The sequence below is a fragment of the Pelmatolapia mariae genome, linkage group LG7 (genome assembly GCF_036321145.2).
Source record: "Pelmatolapia mariae isolate MD_Pm_ZW linkage group LG7, Pm_UMD_F_2, whole genome shotgun sequence".
NCBI lineage: Eukaryota > Metazoa > Chordata > Actinopteri > Cichliformes > Cichlidae > Pelmatolapia > Pelmatolapia mariae.
Window position 1 is genome coordinate 14,454,761 of NC_086233.1, and position 19,565 is coordinate 14,474,325.

A 19,565-nucleotide genomic window follows, 5' to 3' on the forward strand; every position below is an offset into this window, starting at 1 on the left:
ATCCTTCCTCAGGGTGACTCAAATGAGGTTAAAGGTCCATGTCTCTCTCTGTCTCACACATACACATGCACACACCTCACTCCCACTATCTTGGAGGTGCAAACCATTCTCCAAGTCAGCTGCTTCCCACTCTTTATTTCCTCCAGTTTTTTTTCTCTTCACAGGAAATGCCAACCCTCTCTCCTCTCCTCTCTGCTCCTCTCTTCTCTCCTCTCCTCTCCTGGTCACTACCCAGAGCTCTTTAACTAAAAGCACCTTCAATCCATCGCTTGGTCCATTAGTGTTGCCAGATAGGGGAGGTTGGATCCTGGCGGCTATGTGTGACCCTACTCTGATTAATAGAGTAGGTGAGGGCAAAGGTGCAATGCACACCCCCATTCATTACTTCATTAGGATGGCCCACAGTGAAAGGTGATCTCCCTCATTATATCTCAATGAAGGGGACTGAACTCGGCACAGTGTGAGCCATCCAGTCAGGCTTTTACTCTCTGCAAATGCCCAGAACCAGCCACCTGTCTTTTTACTCTGTTCCGCATAAAGTCACACCACTTTACACCATGGTTGACTGCGGGAAAGAAATTCAACCTGATGAACAGTTGCGCACATCAACTTGTGACTCCTGCTCACCTGGACCTGAATAATGCCCTAATTATCCATTCACAAGAGCCACGTAGCATACCGCATCGAGTTTGTGCATATTGTTTGTCTGCATGCAGAAACACGGGTGATTTAGTGCCCACGGGGTGAAAGGTGAATCTGTTTGTTTGAATTACTCCTTTATTCTGGGTAATTGAGAAGGTTATATTTGTGAGCTGTGTTTGTTTTCCTTGATGATACTTTCCAATTATTGCCTGTCCTTTCAAACAGAGCACATCCATTCATACAGTATGAGTGCAGATTCCTGCTGAGCACAAAAACACACAAAACTAATTCCAAGTGCTTCTTTCAAAACAAATTCTTTGCAGTTTTAATTGAACAGAAAATTTGAAAGGGAAAAGCCGAAGGTGTATGAGGGGAAAATATAACGATCGTGTTTAGGGACTAAAAAACACCAAACATCAAAACAGCAAAATGAAGCCGTGCGAAATTCACAGGGGGGAAGATTTTTCTGACTCTAAATGTTAATTCTGTACTGTCTGGTCTGAGTTCTGAGGCTTCGAATAATGCGCATGTTCATTTTTCAATCTTTTTAAATAGTTCAAAAAAAGCATATTAAAAAGATGTATTGTGTCCTACTTGTATTATCTATGCCTCAAAGCCCGGCGTAGCTTCTTACTTAGAGCATAGTCCTCATTTTCTCGGCGAAAAAAAATGGCTAAATTACATGAATAACTGACTTTACTCCAGAATTATGTGTTCTTTCATTTTAATGAAAAGGGGAACTGGATTTTATTTCGAGCCAACCCTATATATGCCATCGTTCTGCCAGAAATACTCACTAGACCTATAAATATGTATGAAAACAGTCCTCGGCATTTATTGTCTTTTTGCAAAAAACAAACAAACAAACAAAAAAAAACTACTATCGAGCTGTTATTAAGCAATTTAAATAGTAATTCAACTGAAATTACACACAGCCTGTGCTACACACACACACACACACAGATATATAAATATACATGTGATGGTTTAATGGATCTTAATGGTTTATTTCTCAATTGGAGGAAAATACATGTGTATGACATATATGCAGACACTTTTCACAACAAATTAACCACGTGGAGGTGGCAAATTTGAATTTGAGATTTTGAAAAAACGTCATGCTTTTTGTTTTGTTTTGTTTTTTTTCCAGTTGAGATTGTTGGCCAAACCAAAGCCATATCTTTTTTATAATGACTCTGAAAGACTTATACATGCTCTTTTTATGACAAGGCTGGATTACTGTAATTGTTTGTGTATAGGTTGCTGGTACAAAACGCTGCTGCTCGCCTTTTAACTGGGATGAGAAAACATGAACTCCAGCTTTAGCATCACTTTAACTGGCTTCCTGTCAATTTTATGATTCATTTTAAGATTTTATTGATTGTTTTTAAGACCTGATCTTATTCATGTTCACACTCTTGTCAGAGGTGGCTGAACTTTTTCAATTGCTGCCAAAGTCTCGGGAATGCCTTACCATTTCATAATCGAACTGCTCAATCTGTTTCTACTTTTAACTATTTGCTCAAGACTTATTTCTACTCTCTGGCCTTTAATTCGAGCTAAACCTTGACATATGTGTGTGTTTGTGCTTTTTTTAAGACCTGTGAAACACTTTGCTTGTTGTTTTAAATGTGCTATAAAAAAAAAACTATACAAATACTCTACAAATAAGCATGACCTTTTCCACACAATAACTTAAACGAATGCCCTGAAAGAGAAACTTTTCAAAGGTATGCTAAGAAATATGACAAGTAGCCCTTAAAAGACAGAATGTACATGAAAGACTGACAGAGCCTCTGGGTCTGATATTATTTACTTTACCTTTATGATTTGAATATCTCAATTAGTATTTTCAAATCATAGTTAATATAACATGATGTATATTTTATAAATTATGTTTGCTATTAGATGAATAGCGCACAGTATTTTTTTGAGGGTGGGCCTACTGTATGATTGACAAGTCACTGTTAAATGAGTGTTTGGTGTCCTTGATTTCTTTGTTAGATCTACTCGTTACTTCTGAGATCTGGTTTCCCAAAAACAAGATGGTGACAGACAAATTGCTCAAGTAGAGGCTTCACAAACCAGTGGATGACATTACACAGGGGTACATCTATCTTTTATATAGTCTATATTTAACACTGTCAAACATCACATATGATGGAGCCAAACTGACTCAGTAATGTCAGTTATACAGCACTATCTAAAGTTGGCTAACGTTAGCCACCACAATTTAAACTAATAAAAAAACAAGTAAGGCTTTGGCAGCAAATCCTGAGCGAAAGAATTTAGACTATGAATGAATTCAAGGTGGCTTTTCTGAGAGACTGAATGTGATGTTCTTTTTCTTATTCTCATACTTATTTTTAAATAATTGATTGTGTTAATTTATTTAAGCACCAAGACCGAGTGGTAGATTTAAAAATAACAATGCCCCCGGTGATGCGTGTCAAGCACGTGTGCATTCAATTATGCAATCTTATATGCATATAGGTGCATACATGCTTGAATATGAATTTATCTGTGAGGGCAGGGTTGGCTGCCTCCAGTGGGATAGAGGTGTTGGTGGTGCCGAGCAGGAGGAGACAGGAGCAAGGAAGATAGAGGGGAGCGAGAGAGTCCCTCAGGCGTGTCCGGGCTCTGATGGCTCCCCTGACAACCTCCTCTGTAATGGTCTCCCTCTCTCTCTCTGAGTGCTGTGAAATTGCAGGCCGGCGCTCTACAGCTGAGGACTCAGAGGAGACAAACGGCCTTTTAATTCAGAGCGCAGAGAGGTGACGGAGAGGGAGGCCCTAAGGGAGGGCTACCAATCAGACATCCATCATACTAACCTCTCCCCTGGGACTGGCCCTGCCAAAGAGGGGCCCTGGAGGTGGTCTTGAGCGTACATGTGCGCGCGCCTTTGGGGTTGGGGTGACACCGCATGCATGGGAGGGAGGTAGGAGAGGGGAGGAAGCGGTCTGCTCAGGTGTCTGGGCTGCGATGGTGCAGAGTGGAGGGGAGTGGAGCATTGAAGATGAGGTCTGAATTTGGGTGTGAGGGTTGAATTTCTTTCCCCCTCCCCATGTCTCCCATTTATTTATGTACCTGTTCTAGATTTACATTCCCATCCACCGCTTCTTCCCTTCAATTTAAGACTTCATTTCAGCTCGCATTGCAAAGCAAGCACCTAAAAAATGATCCAGCTGCTTCAACCTGATGGGGTGTTTGCCTGTTTTTAAGAACATTTTCATAAATTTAATCAGCGCAAACACGCAGATTCTTCAGTGCTGTAGGAACCAAGACTGAAGAAAATCCCAGGTTCAGGGTTTGTGGACATTACTTGTGTTTAAATTATCGCCTTTATTCCTCCTGCATTATGAATAAAACTACGGAGAGGGAGAGACCTGGATGCTGCACGGCAGAGATATTTTATGAAGACCTCTCAGTAAAGAAAGGCGACTGATGTTCAAACCACTTCAGATGTTGGTCCTTGAAAAATATGTGTTGTGATGGTCTGTCAGCCTGCATAAACAGTTGCAACGCGCAAACAAACCCCACCCTGTCCTTTAAAAACAAACTAATAATTTCAGAAGTAAACATGTTATTATTAAACGCTTCATCCAAATTTCTATTTAATTATTCTCGTCTGATTTTGAAAGGTATTCCAATCTTTTTTATGCGCTGAATGACAAAAATCAGTCCTTCAGCACTTTACCACGCACAAAGCCTTTTTTTTTATGCAGGCAAAAAGACAAAAAAGGGGGATTTTATTGCTAAACTTTGTATGTGATGAAACTAAATTCCAGGGTGCAGGTAAGTGAACTTTACTTTGTCTTTCATTTTTTTCATTCAAAGTTAATGTTTTATTAGGACATTTTTACTGCTCTGTTGGTGGGCTGCTTTTTAAGTTACTTTATAAAAGACAAATGTGTGTTTTGCCATTAGCTAAATGAGGTGATATGACTGCTGTCTGCACGACAGTGGAGAAGGAAGCAATTAAGGATCACAAAGAATGCATCCTTAAATTTGATGCCACGTGATTGTTAGTAAGGTCAGCTGATTCTCACTGGGAAAAAAAGGGAAGCCTGCTGCTGTCCTTGGTGCTTGCTGCCTTTGGTACCATGGACAGCTCCCTCATTTTTTCTCCACAGGTGAGTGTCTCACTCTTTGGGTGGTGTTTAGCGTGCACAGAAGAGCAGAACAAAGCAAAAGCAAACAGAGCTTTTTTATTCCCTTGCACAGCTGCATTCAAACAAGAGGTGACTGGATGGATTTGCCTCACATGCTCTTTTTCCCACTGTGAGCTTTTTGTCTGTACCTCCCTGACCCCCCCCCCCCCCCCCCCCCCCCCCCCCCCCCCAACACACACACACACACACACCTTCCATCTCAGTTTGTGGGCTAAAGGTCACTGATTTTGAAGCTTGGGTAATTCAGGAAACTTATTCAGCCTTATCTCAAAAACCAGATCTGGCCAGGTTAAACCACAGATACCTGTAGAGTAAATCCACACTTGGATGTGTGGCATCATTTTGATAAGAAAAACACTAATTTTTGCTTAAAACACTAACACTAATTATACTCCGTGTCATAGCTGAAAGGCCGGAGGTTCCTTTAAATGCTCTATACACCATCAGTGTAACAATTTAGGAAGACAGTAAAAAGAGAAATTGAAGTAAGGAAAAAAACAAATAGGGTAGATAAGGAGAAAGAAAGAAAGAAAGAAAGAAAGAAAGAAAGAAAGAAAGAAAGAAAGAAAGAAAGAAAGAATTTTATACATAGCTTCTGCCATCATGATGCATGTTTGGTAAAATGAAATTAAAAATACTGTGACCTATTTTTAAAAAAATATTATCAATACTCTTTTAAATTTTATGTAATCAGTAAATATTAGTTATCTTAAAGCTAACCCCTTCTTAGAACCTTTCATAATAAAAGCACCTAAATGTTGATACAAGTATATTTCATAGATAGATCCTAACAGTTTTCCTTTCTTCCTCTGTTTAAACTAACAACCTTGTTGTTTGTCTGTTCCTCTAAATGTTATCTTGAATGGCCTTCAGTCGTGTAAAATGAGCCAAAATTCACACCTAATTTCATTCAAATGAGGCCCCATTATGCTTAAAACAGTCTCACCCAACACGAATTAGCGCATCGCATGTTTGCTTAACTGCAACTAACAAAACGAGGCTGTTGGTAAATATTGAAATTCCCTTCGATTGGTGGCCACTCTGTTAAAGCGCCGGGTGACCACGCTCTCCCTATTGATGAGCTCCTGCTAATCCATCGCATTTCCCTGTAAATAGCTTTCTGCATGAGAAAAGGCCCGCGTCCCCCCTCCTCCTCCTGTCTTCGCCCAGCACAGCCACCTTGTAATGCAGGGCATTTTGCCACAAGGCCATTATAAGGCTGTGTAGCATTAGTCCTTGTTCGGCTACTCCCTCTCCCAACAAGCTACTTCTAGTCCGATTCATTTCAGAGGCGTGCCCGTTGTACCTATGTACTGACATTTTCACGTTCATCGCCAGTAAAATGTTCTGACGTTCATAGTCTAACCTGCAACTGATGCATTCCCTTCTAAAGCCAGTGCCGTCTCCGTGACCCACCGTGAAACTTCCTCATGCCTGTTGGCCTCTATCAGCGCCACTACAAACACCCTGCATCCACGGCCTAGGTGTTTTCTGCTCAGGGTCCGCTCGGAGGCTAAAGCTATGAACGTGTAACCATAACAACTGCGCTCTGATTGGCTCTTCTGGCTCGGGAATTAACAAGGGCGTCATCCAATCTCAGCGCAGGAAGCGCGTCGCGCTGGCAAAACCTCGTGATAACCAAGGCACAGGGACGTGCAAGTGGCGACGTGAGGTGAGCCTGAAGGAAATTACTGGACCCCAAACAAAGCGTGAGCAAAAGGGATAAATTATTTAGAAGTAAACACGTTTAAAAAATGATGTTTTAACATTGAATTGGCGAGAAAACATGTCTGGTTTGGCCATTACGCAGTCCATCAGCTGGCGCAGCTGAATTTTTTTCTCCCCTCTTCTCCTCTGGATTTGTGGATTGTGACAAGTAGCAGGACAGCGACCAAACAGGACCAGGACTACAGCAGTTCTCGGGGATTGTCACTTCGCTGTCTTTGAACGACTAGTCCCTCCAGTTTTCGCCTGACAGCACACCTCTCTGAGCCAAGACGTTGTTCCGCGTAAACTCGGAGTGCCCAAGTCCGAGCAGCGCAGTCCGCGTGGGTAGGTCGGCACTCGGCGTCCTGCAGGCCGGCGATATGATGGTCCACTGTGCCGGGTGCGAACGGCCCATCTTGGACCGGTTCCTCCTCAACGTGCTGGACAGAGCCTGGCACGCCAAGTGCGTCCAGTGCTGTGAGTGCAACTGCAACCTCACCGAGAAGTGCTTCTCCAGAGACGGAAAGCTCTATTGCAAAATTGACTTTTTCAGGTAACTGAATTTGGAATCAAGAGGTCTTCAAAAAAAAAAAAAAAAAAAGAGAGAGAGAGAGAGAAATCACGCTTTGATTCAAGCATTTGTCAACACCTTTACGATAAGGGAAATTATTTGGGGGTTAAAGATTGATTAAAAAAAAAATAGAAGAACAGGATGAAAAAAAATACAAATTAAAGCCTGGCACATAAAGTCGAGCTCGGTGCGCTGGACTCAGGTCATAGGCCACGTTAACCCGTACTTGGATTTTTTTTTAAATGGTTAAAGGAATTTAAGATAAATCTAAAAGTATACATTTTCCCTTATTTGTTAATAATATACGTAATTTTTAAAATGCATGATTTTTACCTATCTCTGTGTGGTGACATTTTTAGGAAATAATATGAACCGTGTGGCGTTAAAAGGGGCCTCTATTATAAAAGAATGGACATATAAATATATTGATTCTGTATCCTCGTGTATTCTGTGCTTATTTTTTTTCTTTCTTTAAAAAAAAATCTATTTCCAGCTCCAGACAACACTTTTATTTCAAACACCCATTAGGCTATTAACCGGTTCACAATTTCCAAAAAGTGTTCCAGGTAATTGAGTGATAAGTGAAGCCCTTGTTTGTCACTCTCTTAGCATCATTTTCATTTGTATGTGTCAGTTATTTTCTCCCAAATTGTCTAATGACATGTAAGACACATCAGCCTTTGTTGGGACGGGGCTATTATTGGCCTCGCGCGGCCTTGGCCGTCATATTACCACAGGTCCCATCAAGCGGTGGATTTAAATGGCCAGCCATTAGCTAGGCGAAACAGTAATCACCCTAATGTGTCCATTTGTTGTGTAAGTAGAGTTGTGCCCTTTCGCTGGGGGAGGCTTGGCCACGCATGTGAAAAGCGGATAGTGATGCGATACCATTGTAAGTGAATGGAAAGGCAAGCACAGTGTTAAAACAATGCTCCACAACAAGGGTGCCTGCAGACACCCAAAGGCTTAACCAGCCCCCGACAGGCGGACTTAAAATCCAGCTACAGCAGGCCCAAAGTGAGCCTTAAGCATCTGCTCAAACTCCTTCCATCAGTAAAGACATCTGTGCAGGCGAGAAATACTGTAAGCGTCATTCAGTCAAATGTGCTTTATCGCACTTCTTTTGAGAGTAATTAAAAAGAGAGAAAGGGGAAAAAACGGACTCACCCCGGCAAATGAGGAGGGGGAATTTTAGTGAATTTATTTTTGGGCTATTTGTGTATCAAATTGACGAGTCTTCCCACCCAGTGCTATTTAAGCGCGGGTGAATATGGATTAAGAGAAGATTTTCACGCTAAGATGCTCCTACTCTGCCTAATCCTATAATATATCCACGAGTACAATGTGTTGATTGTCACTAATACGTTTTGCGTGGGGTTATTGTCAGAGCACCTCAATCAAAATTAGGAAGGTTGTTTTAAAAAAAATCTTTCTCTAAAGTCTTTTTCTAAATGATTTTAATGGCTATGTTATCAACACTCTCATAGAGAGAGGTGCTCTGGTTGAGTGATTACCTGCTACGTGCCATATATTTACTAAAAACGTTACAGTGGATTATTATTATTATTATTATTATTATTGTTATGTGTTAGTGACATTTGTATCACTTGCTAAACTAAAGGCGTTAAACCTGTTTATTCCTCCTAAACTAATATTATTTTAATACCAGCTTCTTTTTAGAATTAATGATTATATGATGGATGTGGGTAATTTCTAACAGACCCCTTTACGCGCTGCCGTCATAAAAAAAAAAAGAAATCTCAATCTCACCTTCATTTTTCGTTTTCCGTGCAGGCGATTTGGCACTAAATGCGCGGGCTGTCTGCAGGGAATCTCGCCGAACGACTTGGTCCGCAAAGCTCGAAGCAAAGTGTTTCACCTAAACTGCTTCACCTGCATGGTGTGTAACAAACAGCTGTCCACGGGAGAAGAACTCTATGTGATAGACGAGAACAAGTTTGTGTGCAAAGATGATTATCTGAGCTCCGGGGCCATAAAGGAAGTCAACTTGAACTCAGGTAAGCGAAGCCACACCAGGCCTGCGCTGCGTTTTTGTCTCCCATTCAACAATAAGCAATGATAACAATAAGAGGGCTGCTGAGGGCGTTGTTTATTTTAATAACCGTGGAACCGATTTTTTTAAAAAAAAAAAAAAAAAAAAGAAAAGAAAAGAAAGAAAGAAAGAAAGAAAGAAAAGAAAAAAATCGGATGAATAAAATGGCAATCAGCATTTTAATGGACAAAAGAAAAGCAGAATTGGCGGCTTTAAATATAAGTTGATGCTGAGCTTTTGCAGCATTCCGGGGAGAGCATCTCACAGTAACCTTATGAGATGAATACTTTCAATATTTACTTCCAAAGAACAATAGCTTTCTGTTATTGTACGTCAGGGTCCACTGGGGATGAGCCTGTTGGTCTGGCCGTGTGTGCTGCTCCTCTTTCCACTCTATTTATCCTTATAAAAAGCTCAGGAGGGCAGCGACTCCACTCCACACCCTATTTACTAAAGGTGTCACGCGCCCCTTTTTCATAAACCTTTTGTTTTGATCTCAAATATAAATCTCTTCATTTGCTCGCAAATGTAATATGGCTGCATGCCCGTATATCATCTTTTTTTGTGTGCGTAAATTGGAGATGTTAGCGACTGTGGATTTTTGTATTATTTTGCGCATTTGTTTTTTGCGTTTTGTTTGATACTTAAGATATTATTTAAGAAAAATAAATGTACAAATAAAGAAAGAAGGGAAAACAGAAACTGGGAGACAAAAATTCACCGAGGGGCGTAAAAACGCATTTCATTTACCATTAGGTAAAGTTTCGGATGCGTAATAGTCAGCAACGCTTGTGTGCATCTCCAAGGCTGATTAAAACAGCCCCCCACCCCCACCACCACCCACCGCACCTTGACATTTCGGATCGTGACCTGACCTTCCTTCTTGTTTGTCCCCCCACCCATCCGCCCCGTTCCCCAGTGTCGTCGTGCACAGATAGGAGTTTATCGCCGGATCTGCAGGACCCAATACAGGACGACATAAAAGAGACGGACAATTCAACGTCCTCAGATAAGGAAACGAACAATATTGAGAACGAGGAGCAGAACTCTGGGGCCAAAAGGCGGGGGCCCCGGACCACCATCAAGGCCAAGCAGCTGGAAACGTTAAAGGCTGCTTTTGTTGCCACGCCGAAACCGACCCGGCACATTCGAGAACAGCTGGCACAGGAAACAGGGCTGAACATGCGCGTCATCCAGGTAAGATCAGCTGTGTTGTTTGTGGATCGCTGGAACTTTTTTTTTTCGATTCGGATGAGGGAGGGATCTGCGGCGACACGGACAGATTAGAGACAGATGACACATTATAAATCAAAGGAATTACTTTTTAATTTTAGTGAAATGTGCAGACATTTAATTGAAAGCCTCATCATCTATTAGTGAAATGTCAAAACACGATGCGGACTATTAGATGAATATATGCCACATTTAAACGAACCCCACCACCTGCTGTATGTAAACTGTCTTCCTTGTTTGTTTATTTTGGCTTTATTTTTGTGTTGTGGAAGTATTTCATGAAATATATGGATTTGGTTGATTTGATTTTGTACTGTAGCATTTTTTTTCCCTAGCTTGTAAAAAAAAAAAAAAAAACAGTCCAACATATGGAACTGGAGGCAGCATGGTGCCTAAAATGAGAGTTTCATGTTTGCATTAAGAGTAGATTCACAATATGCAGAAAAGCATTGTTTTTAATGTTCACACTTACTTATTTTATTATTTATTTATGATTGACTTTTACAGAAATATGGTTACAACATTTGATACTTTTATTTAAATGCAAGTTTTTTAAAAAATTACTGCATTCAAAATCATAAATCACACTTTATTTTCTTCTATAAAAAAGAGTCTCCTACTTGCGTGTAATTTCAGCATAAAAACATCAAAGCACACTTTGAACTTACATTAATACATTTTATTGATGCATGAACATAAGAAATACGTTATTTGTAAAAGAATTTCCTTTTTTGGGGTGCAGACTGTGTTTGTTTCAGCAATAACATGTGACGCACAGCCATGAAATTAGTGAAAGGTTAGCTTTGTTTTTGCCAAAGGTAAGAGGAAACCCACATACAAACATGTTGTGCAATACAACACAAGCATACACTGTTTTTGGACCTCTCTGCCTGTCTTTTCATCCTCAAAACACACACACAGACACACATGCAAGCACACATGCTTGGTGCCTGGGTGCAGACTGTGTTAGGATGATTAGCACCATCTCTGCCAACTGTGATGTGGCTTTTTGTGCACTCACTGTAATTATCGCTGATTTCACAGATTTACATACCACCCTCCCCTTTCCCACCTCTCCGCTCTTACTCACTTACAGCCCGTGCCTCTCCACCGCTTCATCTATATCATAAACTGCAGCCAGCATGTGCGAGTGTGCAGCAACAGAGCTCAATCGCTCAATGAATCAATCAATCATTCAATGAACCAGCAAACCAGTCGATATATCAGTCAGTCAGCCTGGGCTGCGATAAGCCCCCCCCCACCACCACCTCCCCATTCCACCTCTGCACCCTCCGCCCGTGTGTGTTGCTCGGAGCCAAAATGGAGGCTGCGTTTCGTCATCTTCCTCCCCGTTCAGTGTGTGTTAAATACCATTGCTCTCAACGCAGGGAGCCCTGTGAGCCACGCTGCTTCTCCAGCATGCGTATGTAATCCCTAAGCAACGCTCTCTCAAGGGAAGCGAGAGCATTTCCATAAAAATGTACCCTACAGTTAGATGATTGTTCTCAATAAGCAGGTGTTGCGTTTGCCGCTGGAGCACAGAGTGCAGAGCCTAAGTAGTTTTAGGTGTATGTGTGGAGGGGGATATGTGTGTGTGTGTGAGTGTGTGTGTGTGTTTTTCTTTTTTTTTTGTGAGTGTGTTTTTGTTAATCTGTAGCACAGTGGGATTCTCCCTCTGGCATAGCCTAGCTGGTGTGAACATAGATCATTATGCAGCAGTGAAGCAAAGGCGAAACGAGATGTGTTATGTGCTTATAATTCAAAGACATTCTTCCATATGATGCACCGTTTTGCAATTTTGAAACCCTCCTTTGTTTGTCTTTGAAAGACAGTTTATTTAATCTCAGTGGTTTAACTTCATATGGCTTTGTATTTGGGGCCGTTGATATTACTTTGCTATTCATCTGAAATTTGCAACAGGAAACTGCCATCATCACCGGAAAAATGGAGCAGAAATTGTTCCTTTCTTGTTATTATTCAGTCATCGTTGGCTTTCCTAATTTTTCATTTTGATCCTTTTGTGCTTTCTTGACATGAACTCTAACACTGTAACACAAAACGCCTCCCGATTCATTATGTGCAAACAACGATTTGATTATACCTATGTAATTCTTGTGTCGCACTGCAGAATGTTCATATTAGATTGAGTTCTTTGACTTTTTCTGTTAATGGCATTTTTATGGGTTTTTATACTTTAAGTTAGTCAAGTCATTTTTGAAGCTGAATTTCAAGCATTTACACCTCAATTAATACAAATGAAAACAGGCCACAGCTAATTGTGGTACAGTAAATACAGTTCAAAATGGGTGCAGAGGTGCCAGATAATTGGGAGGCAAGTACGTTGTGTCATTTCTGGGAAATAGTTTGCAGCTTCTGAATAAAAGCTCTTTAAAGGAATCAATTCATTTGAATTTAATTGTGGAATTTGAAAGTGGTGCAAACTTTGCAACACTGAGCATTAACAGTAAGAAAAACCCTTAAAACGATTAGTTGGTCAATATGTAATTGTTTTAGCTTTTCAATTGTGGTTCACAGATTTTTTTTTTGTTTGTGATCACGCCCCAGTCTTACTCTCACATCCACATGATCTGTGCGTTTTTACAAGCTCTGCAAGGTTTACCACAGTTTGAGTGAATGGTGATTTGAAAAAGGATGATAATAAATTACAAATTTGTAAAAAAAAAAAAAAAAAAAAAAAAAAAGAAAGAAAAAAGATGAGATCGGCTGATAACTCAGACCCTGGTTTGTTTCAGGTCTGGTTCCAGAACAGAAGATCCAAAGAACGGAGAATGAAGCAGCTGAGCGCTCTGGGTGCCCGACGGCATGCCTTCTTCAGGGGCCCGAGGAGGATGAGGCCGCTGGGAGGCAGGCTGGAAGACCCAGACATTTTAGGACCTGGAGCCTACGGTTACTATGGAGGTAAGAAATGAACACAGATGCAGTGCTAGCACAAATTTAGTGCACACTTCTTGCTGTGTCTTTAAATACACTCAAACACCACACCTGCAGGTTCTTTACCTCTTGCAATATTAATGCGCAATATGGAGCGAGTGCAATAGCAAATATAATCTGTATCCCTGGTTTCACACTCAAAAAAAAGTGATATTGTGTAAGCAAACTGCAGCTCTGAGGAAAGCAGGTGCCTAGAGGATGTTTTTCACGTTGCAAGTATATCACATAAATCTGCTATATATTAGAATACAGGTGGAGCCCCAGTGTACTTTATTGGATCATTTGCTTTCACATTACTTTCTTGAATCCACTCATCTTTTGTTCAGAGATGAAATGATCAGGACTTGAGTCTAAGTCTAATCTCGTGCAGTTTGTGTGGTACACAATAACCAGCTAAGAAGCTTTTAACTGTTAACTGTTCTGAACACAGCTCTGTAGTCTGGTTATCTCAGCGCGCCCAGAGGAATGTAAATAAAGTTTCAATCCTGTTGAACTGTCACATTTGTTACGTAGCTAGGAGAGAAAATGCTAGATAGGAGCACATATGTTCCAGTGGGACACTTTGCAAACAAAGCTTGCAGCATGGGTGGCATGACTGAAGTGTGATTTTTTATTTTTTTTTTTTGGCCTTTCAGAATGGTGAACTTCAAAAATGGCACCTGTAATGGCTCCACTATATTTGTGAGAATTGATTTCCGTGCCATTCAGCAATAGAAACACGTCTCCCTTCTTGTCTCTCTTAACTTTTATTCAGCATGAAGTTGCACCTAATAACCCTTTCCAAGATCACAACTTGTGAGTGTCATTCACTTTCTGAAAAGTTGCTAGCTTCCCTCTTAAAAACACAGCTGTGAGAGAAGAAAACTTGTTCAAAGAAAGAAAGGGTGAGTTCGATAAGGACGTAAAAATGAATAGAAGATTTATTAATTTTAAAGAGAGATGCATTCATTTTAACCAAAGCCAGACACATACCTCCATACAGGAATATATTTAGGTATTGCTATATAAGATAAGCTAGACTTGCATAAAGATCAGTGCACTAATTTACTGACCATTCTAATGCAAATAACTACAACAAACAACACCCTGATGAAATATTTCTGCTGCCACAAGGGGAAAACAAGGCATGCATTTGCACTTATAGTCCAAAGGTTTCATACAAAAAAGGAGTTGGTTTGTTGCTGAAATAGATTCTCCAGTTGGTGTAGAGATTGTCAAAAAAACATTGCTTTTTAAAGGTCATTAAAAAAAGAAAGAGAAAAAAGACCCTTCGCTTCAAAAGAAAATAATCTCAAGACAAAAGAGCGAGATAACAACACAGCGCTAACGCAACAGCCGCCCCACACTGTACTGCAGGAATAAAGCCGATGCACCTGTCATGCATATCAGCAGTTTGTTTTTGATGGACAGTCTGTGAGCTGCTGTTTCCATACAGCACCTCCTGCACCTCTACCTGAAGGGCCCTGGCATTGAGGATACAATAAACCGGAGCCATCAAGGCTGCAACACAGGGAGTGGGAGGGGAAAAGAGAGGACAAAAAACCTCCATCCCTCGCTCTCATGTCTCTCGCTTTCTTTGCACTCTGCTTTTCACACTCTTTTGTCCCACGGCAGCGCAGGCCAGCCTGCTTGCCTTTATCTAAGCTCGCTGCCTCCTCGTGTTCCTCTGCTGCTGTTCAGAGCGAGGGATGCCTGTGTGTGTGGTATGATGCATCTGCATGTATGAGTGTAATTATAGTTTGCAGAGCTGACACTCCCCTCAGCACCTACCCTGGTCTCTCTCTCTCTCTCTCTTTCATCCGCACACACATGAACATACCACAAGCCAAGCTTTTTGCTTATCCCCAAGGTCAGCTGAACTAGCAGGAGCCTGTTTGGGAAATCTAACAATTAGCTTGTTTGCAAAACCTTTGATTATACCTCCTGATAATTTATAAAAAAAAAAAAATAAAAAAAATTACACACTACGGCAAATAAATGCAGATCTTACAATTAGGCCGAATGTTTCTTGAGGTGTAACCTGTTAGTTCTCGAGCCTCCCCGTTTCGACTGAAATAGCAGCGAGAAGAACATATGGTAGGAGTGGAGAAATGTTAGTGTAGCATCTGGGGCACGGGGATAAAACCTGTCATCGATCTCGGTTCACGGCGGTGCTGAAACCGAATAGATTTAATGCAACTCTGGGAGTTTGGAATGAGAAACAGGAGGCAGGTGAAGGTTTGTAGTAATTGTTGATTAGTAGATGCAAAGAGTGTATAAAGTAACAGGCTATTTGTTAAGCCAATCAATTCTTTCTAAACTGTTTTGGTCACTGCTTATGATGAACAACACACGAAATAGAAAATCACTTAATATTTAATCATTTTAAAAATCACCTTCCAGACTTTTTGCAGTGCAAGCACTGCCTGTGGCTACTTGTCATCTGAGTCCACTGTGCTGGCTGTAGTGGAAGAATAATTGCAGTGCCTGTTTGAAAGCATAGCTGTGTTGATTTAAGATCGATTCATTTTGTTTTTTCTAATAATAGGGGCACATATTCATATAATTTAAGTTTCTTGTATGTAAGGAACAGGTTAGCTTAAAGCTCAATATACAACCTTGGGAACAGCTATAGTCTGTCTTAGTTATTAGATTAAAGCTTCCTGTCTGCAACATTAAATCTCAAAAAGTACAAATACAAACCCTTTTTCAGGTTGACTGCTGTATATAGGATATGAGCTCCCCTGAAAACACGATTTGCAACATTTTGGGTGGTCTCTAAAATACTGACAATATACTACTGTTGCTATTCTGCATGTAGAATTAAGCTATTATATTGCATGACTACGTGCAATCACAGTTTAATGTGAATTCTTATGGGTGGATTTGTTTCCTTCAGTCAGAGCTAGCATTTTCTTTTCCACTGTTTGTGCTGAGCTGGTCAAAAGAAGTCTTTGTGCTAAGCTAAGCTGAGTGAACTGCCCTTTGGTGATTGCATTACATCTATGAGACAACCTCAAGAGTAGCATGGGCTGCCCTTAATAATAGCCTTGGCAAGACGAGTGTTCATCTTAAAGACCGTAGTTGTTGCCAGTTTAAAACACTAAATGCACCATACACGCTACATGCAAAGAAGTTACAGGGAGTTTGCAGGGTTGATTCAGTAAATGGTTACTGGCTTCATATCTGCTCCATTATTTGATATGTTTAAATTTAGTATAGGTTTCTCATTTGTAGCTGAGACCAGAATGTCATATTTTGTGTTTCGACTGGCAGATTTCCAGGTACTCTGGATCAAAAGACCATCTTATAAGCGATGATAATCCCTTAGAAAGTTGTTTTAATTATGCAGTCAACAGGGACAGTCTTTGTGGATGTCACTGTTTATTTTTGACACTCAAAACTCTTCTTCTACTATGGGAACCAGAAACAAAATTGTGCTGTAGAAGTACGAGCGAGGAAACACAAAGAGATGTCTGAAACCTCTAAGAGGCATAAGCATGCCAGTCAGTGTCATAGGTTAACCAGAAAATATTTATTTATCCAAGTATGCAATGAAGAACATCTTTGAAAGCAACAAAATCTGTTATTAATGTGTCAGTTGTTTGCGGCAGCGCTTTGAAGTGAACGCCAGGAGAAGGTGCAGACATTTTCGGCAAGACGAACCACGGTCCTGGCTCAGTCTTTTTCAGAGTGTTATAGAGGAAGCATTTTAAACATGAAGGTTCTGCAACAGATATATTTTTAGTCATTCTGTATGATGCATCTAGTTGATCATTTTGACACTTTCTGCACTATAAGAGTAAATCTACTCTTATAGGTTTAACAACATGTTGCACAAAAATCTGTGCAATCAAAAGATTAATTCTATTGATGCCAAAATATTTGGCTTTTTTAATAATGTGACTAACGGTCCAAAAAGTCACAATGACCTGCTTTCATTTCATGATTATCAAAGTAATGAAAAATTCACTTGTAACCATAAGCTAATCTATAACTTTGCTGTTTGTTGTATTTTATTTATTGGGAATTAATTAGCCTTCAAGTGGCTGAATAGGGTCATGACTGAAATCTTTCCCACCACATATTGTTGATCTACTTACAACTTTTTGTAGTTTATGTATAAAATGCTTTTTATAATATATTTTTTCTGTTAATTATGGATTCCTGGCTAACAGAGTTAGAGTAGAAAGATTAACTACTGCAGAAGCATTAAGGCGAATACTTAATGCCCAAAGTGCTGATGGAGATGAATGGGGTTAATGCTGTTAATTCATAAAAATGACTGAAACCCATAATTATTTACATTAGAAATTTTGAGAATGTCAGATAAATGAAAGAGCACAGGTATGGTGAATGACCTCACTCGGTCATTTTCATAATTAGGTAGTTTGGTTGCATGAGGGTTAAAGTCCAAAAGCAAATTCAAGGTTGTGGCGAGAGATTAGGGAAATAAATGTGTACAAAAACATACAGAATGAGCAGTTATACAGTTATTTATGATACTATTCTTATACAATATTAACATAACATTGATAATAAACCTTTAAATATCATGGTTGTCATCGGGGCTTAGCTATCGTGACACTGGATAGAAACACAGTGGGAACATGGCAAGGTGGAGTGACGTTGACACGATGCTGAAAGCACAATGTAGTGGACAAAACAGTGGAGAGAGATATAAATAAAAAGGAGAAATAGCATGAAAAAAAGATTTCTAACGACATTCTAATGCCATTCTCCTTTTCTTTTTTCTTTTTTTTCCTTTTTTTTGCGCCTGTCCCGTTTGGTTCTTTTGCCATCAGAATTATTGTCTAAAGGCGAAGAAAGATGCCCAACGGATTTACTTTACCAAATGGACCATCCCAACCTTGCCGTAATGGTCTATTTGATTCACCTTTTATTGTTTATTTTATTTTTTATTTTCACTTGCTAGATACGGGACAGACTTGAATGAGGAAAAGAAAAGGGAGAAAGAAAGAGGGGGAAAAAAATTCTCCTTTTCTAACTTTTAACATCTGAGCTGTTCTTGCTAATTTTGCTTTTTTATTTTTTACTTTTTCAAAATTGATTTTGTGTCGTGAAGTGTTGGTCAGATGAAATGAATAAAAAGATGTCAAACTGTGTGGGACATCTGGTGTTGACCTCTGACATTTCTTTTGGACTGGTTGAATAATAATAAAAATAGCCATCAAATAATTCTTAGCTGAGTCATCAACACTAAAGTAGAGAAACCACCCGTAGTTCAGCAAATAACCACAACCCAGTAATGTAGAAGCAAGCGACAGCGCTGTCTGCCATCAGACCTGACAGAGAGAAGCAGCCGACAGGACCTGGCAGGGCTGCAGGGAAGCTGGGATCTCATTTTGGAATTTCTCATCCAAATCCAGAAGTTTCTGCAGGGGAATCCATCGAGGTGCACGCATGGCTGCGAGCTGAATGAGGGAGAGGGAGATGAATGCACTGTGTAAGAGGCGAGAGAACTGAGGTGGAGAGGTGTGGAGTTGTTTATACACTCAAATGAGGCTGTTGGAGACCGGTTGGTTGGGAATTGGACATGATCAATTTCACCACTTAGGTAGGGGTGGAGCCGTGTGTATAAATGTAGACTGCTTGGGGGAACTGTAAGTGTTTTATGTATCTGATAGAAAGTCTAACCACATGTGTTCTTTTCTTACGCCACAGAATACCAAGGTGACTATTATGGACCAGGGAGCAACTACGACTTCTTTCCCCATGGCCCTCCATCATCACAGGCTCAATCTCCGGCCGACTCCCCCTACATCCTGGGCTCTGGTCCCGGAGCGATGGAGGGTTCAGGCCACCACCCGTCAGATGACCAAAGGTTCACGGACATGATCTCCCATGCGGAAACTCCCAGTCCAGAGCCGGGCTTACCAAACTCACTTCAGCCTGTCCCGGGGGAGGCATTCGGGGGTGGGCCCAGTCCTCCTTTCTCCTTGGCCAGTAATTCCAGTTACAGCGCTCCAATGTCCCACCAAGGCCAGGAGATGGGAGAAACCACCGCATGGTAAAGGACTTAAACACAGGGACCATTGCCTAGGCTGAATGTCAGCCTAGTTAATTCAGGAGATGAATTAAAAAAAACAAACAAAACAAAACAAAAAAACATTGTGGGGTGAAAATTACAGCTCAGATTTTTACGGACTGATTTTCACAACTGATGAACTGATGGACAGAATCAAGAATGGGATAGCTTGTAGGAGAACGTAATATTTGCTGCCCAGTAGACACT

The 19,565-nt window shown here is 40.6% G+C and overlaps 1 protein-coding gene across 1 annotated transcript; it reads left to right on the top strand.

Moving 5' to 3' along the window:
* The first annotated feature begins 6,901 nt into the window (after positions 1–6,901).
* lhx5 (LIM homeobox 5) lies at positions 6,902–19,344 on the top strand. Its single transcript, XM_063480556.1, has 5 exons — positions 6,902–7,074; positions 8,887–9,110; positions 10,065–10,342; positions 13,132–13,297; positions 18,995–19,344. Exons 1-5 carry the CDS (start codon positions 6,902–6,904, stop codon positions 19,342–19,344), a joined length of 1,191 nt encoding a protein of 396 aa, XP_063336626.1.
* The last annotated feature ends 221 nt before the right edge of the window (positions 19,345–19,565 follow it).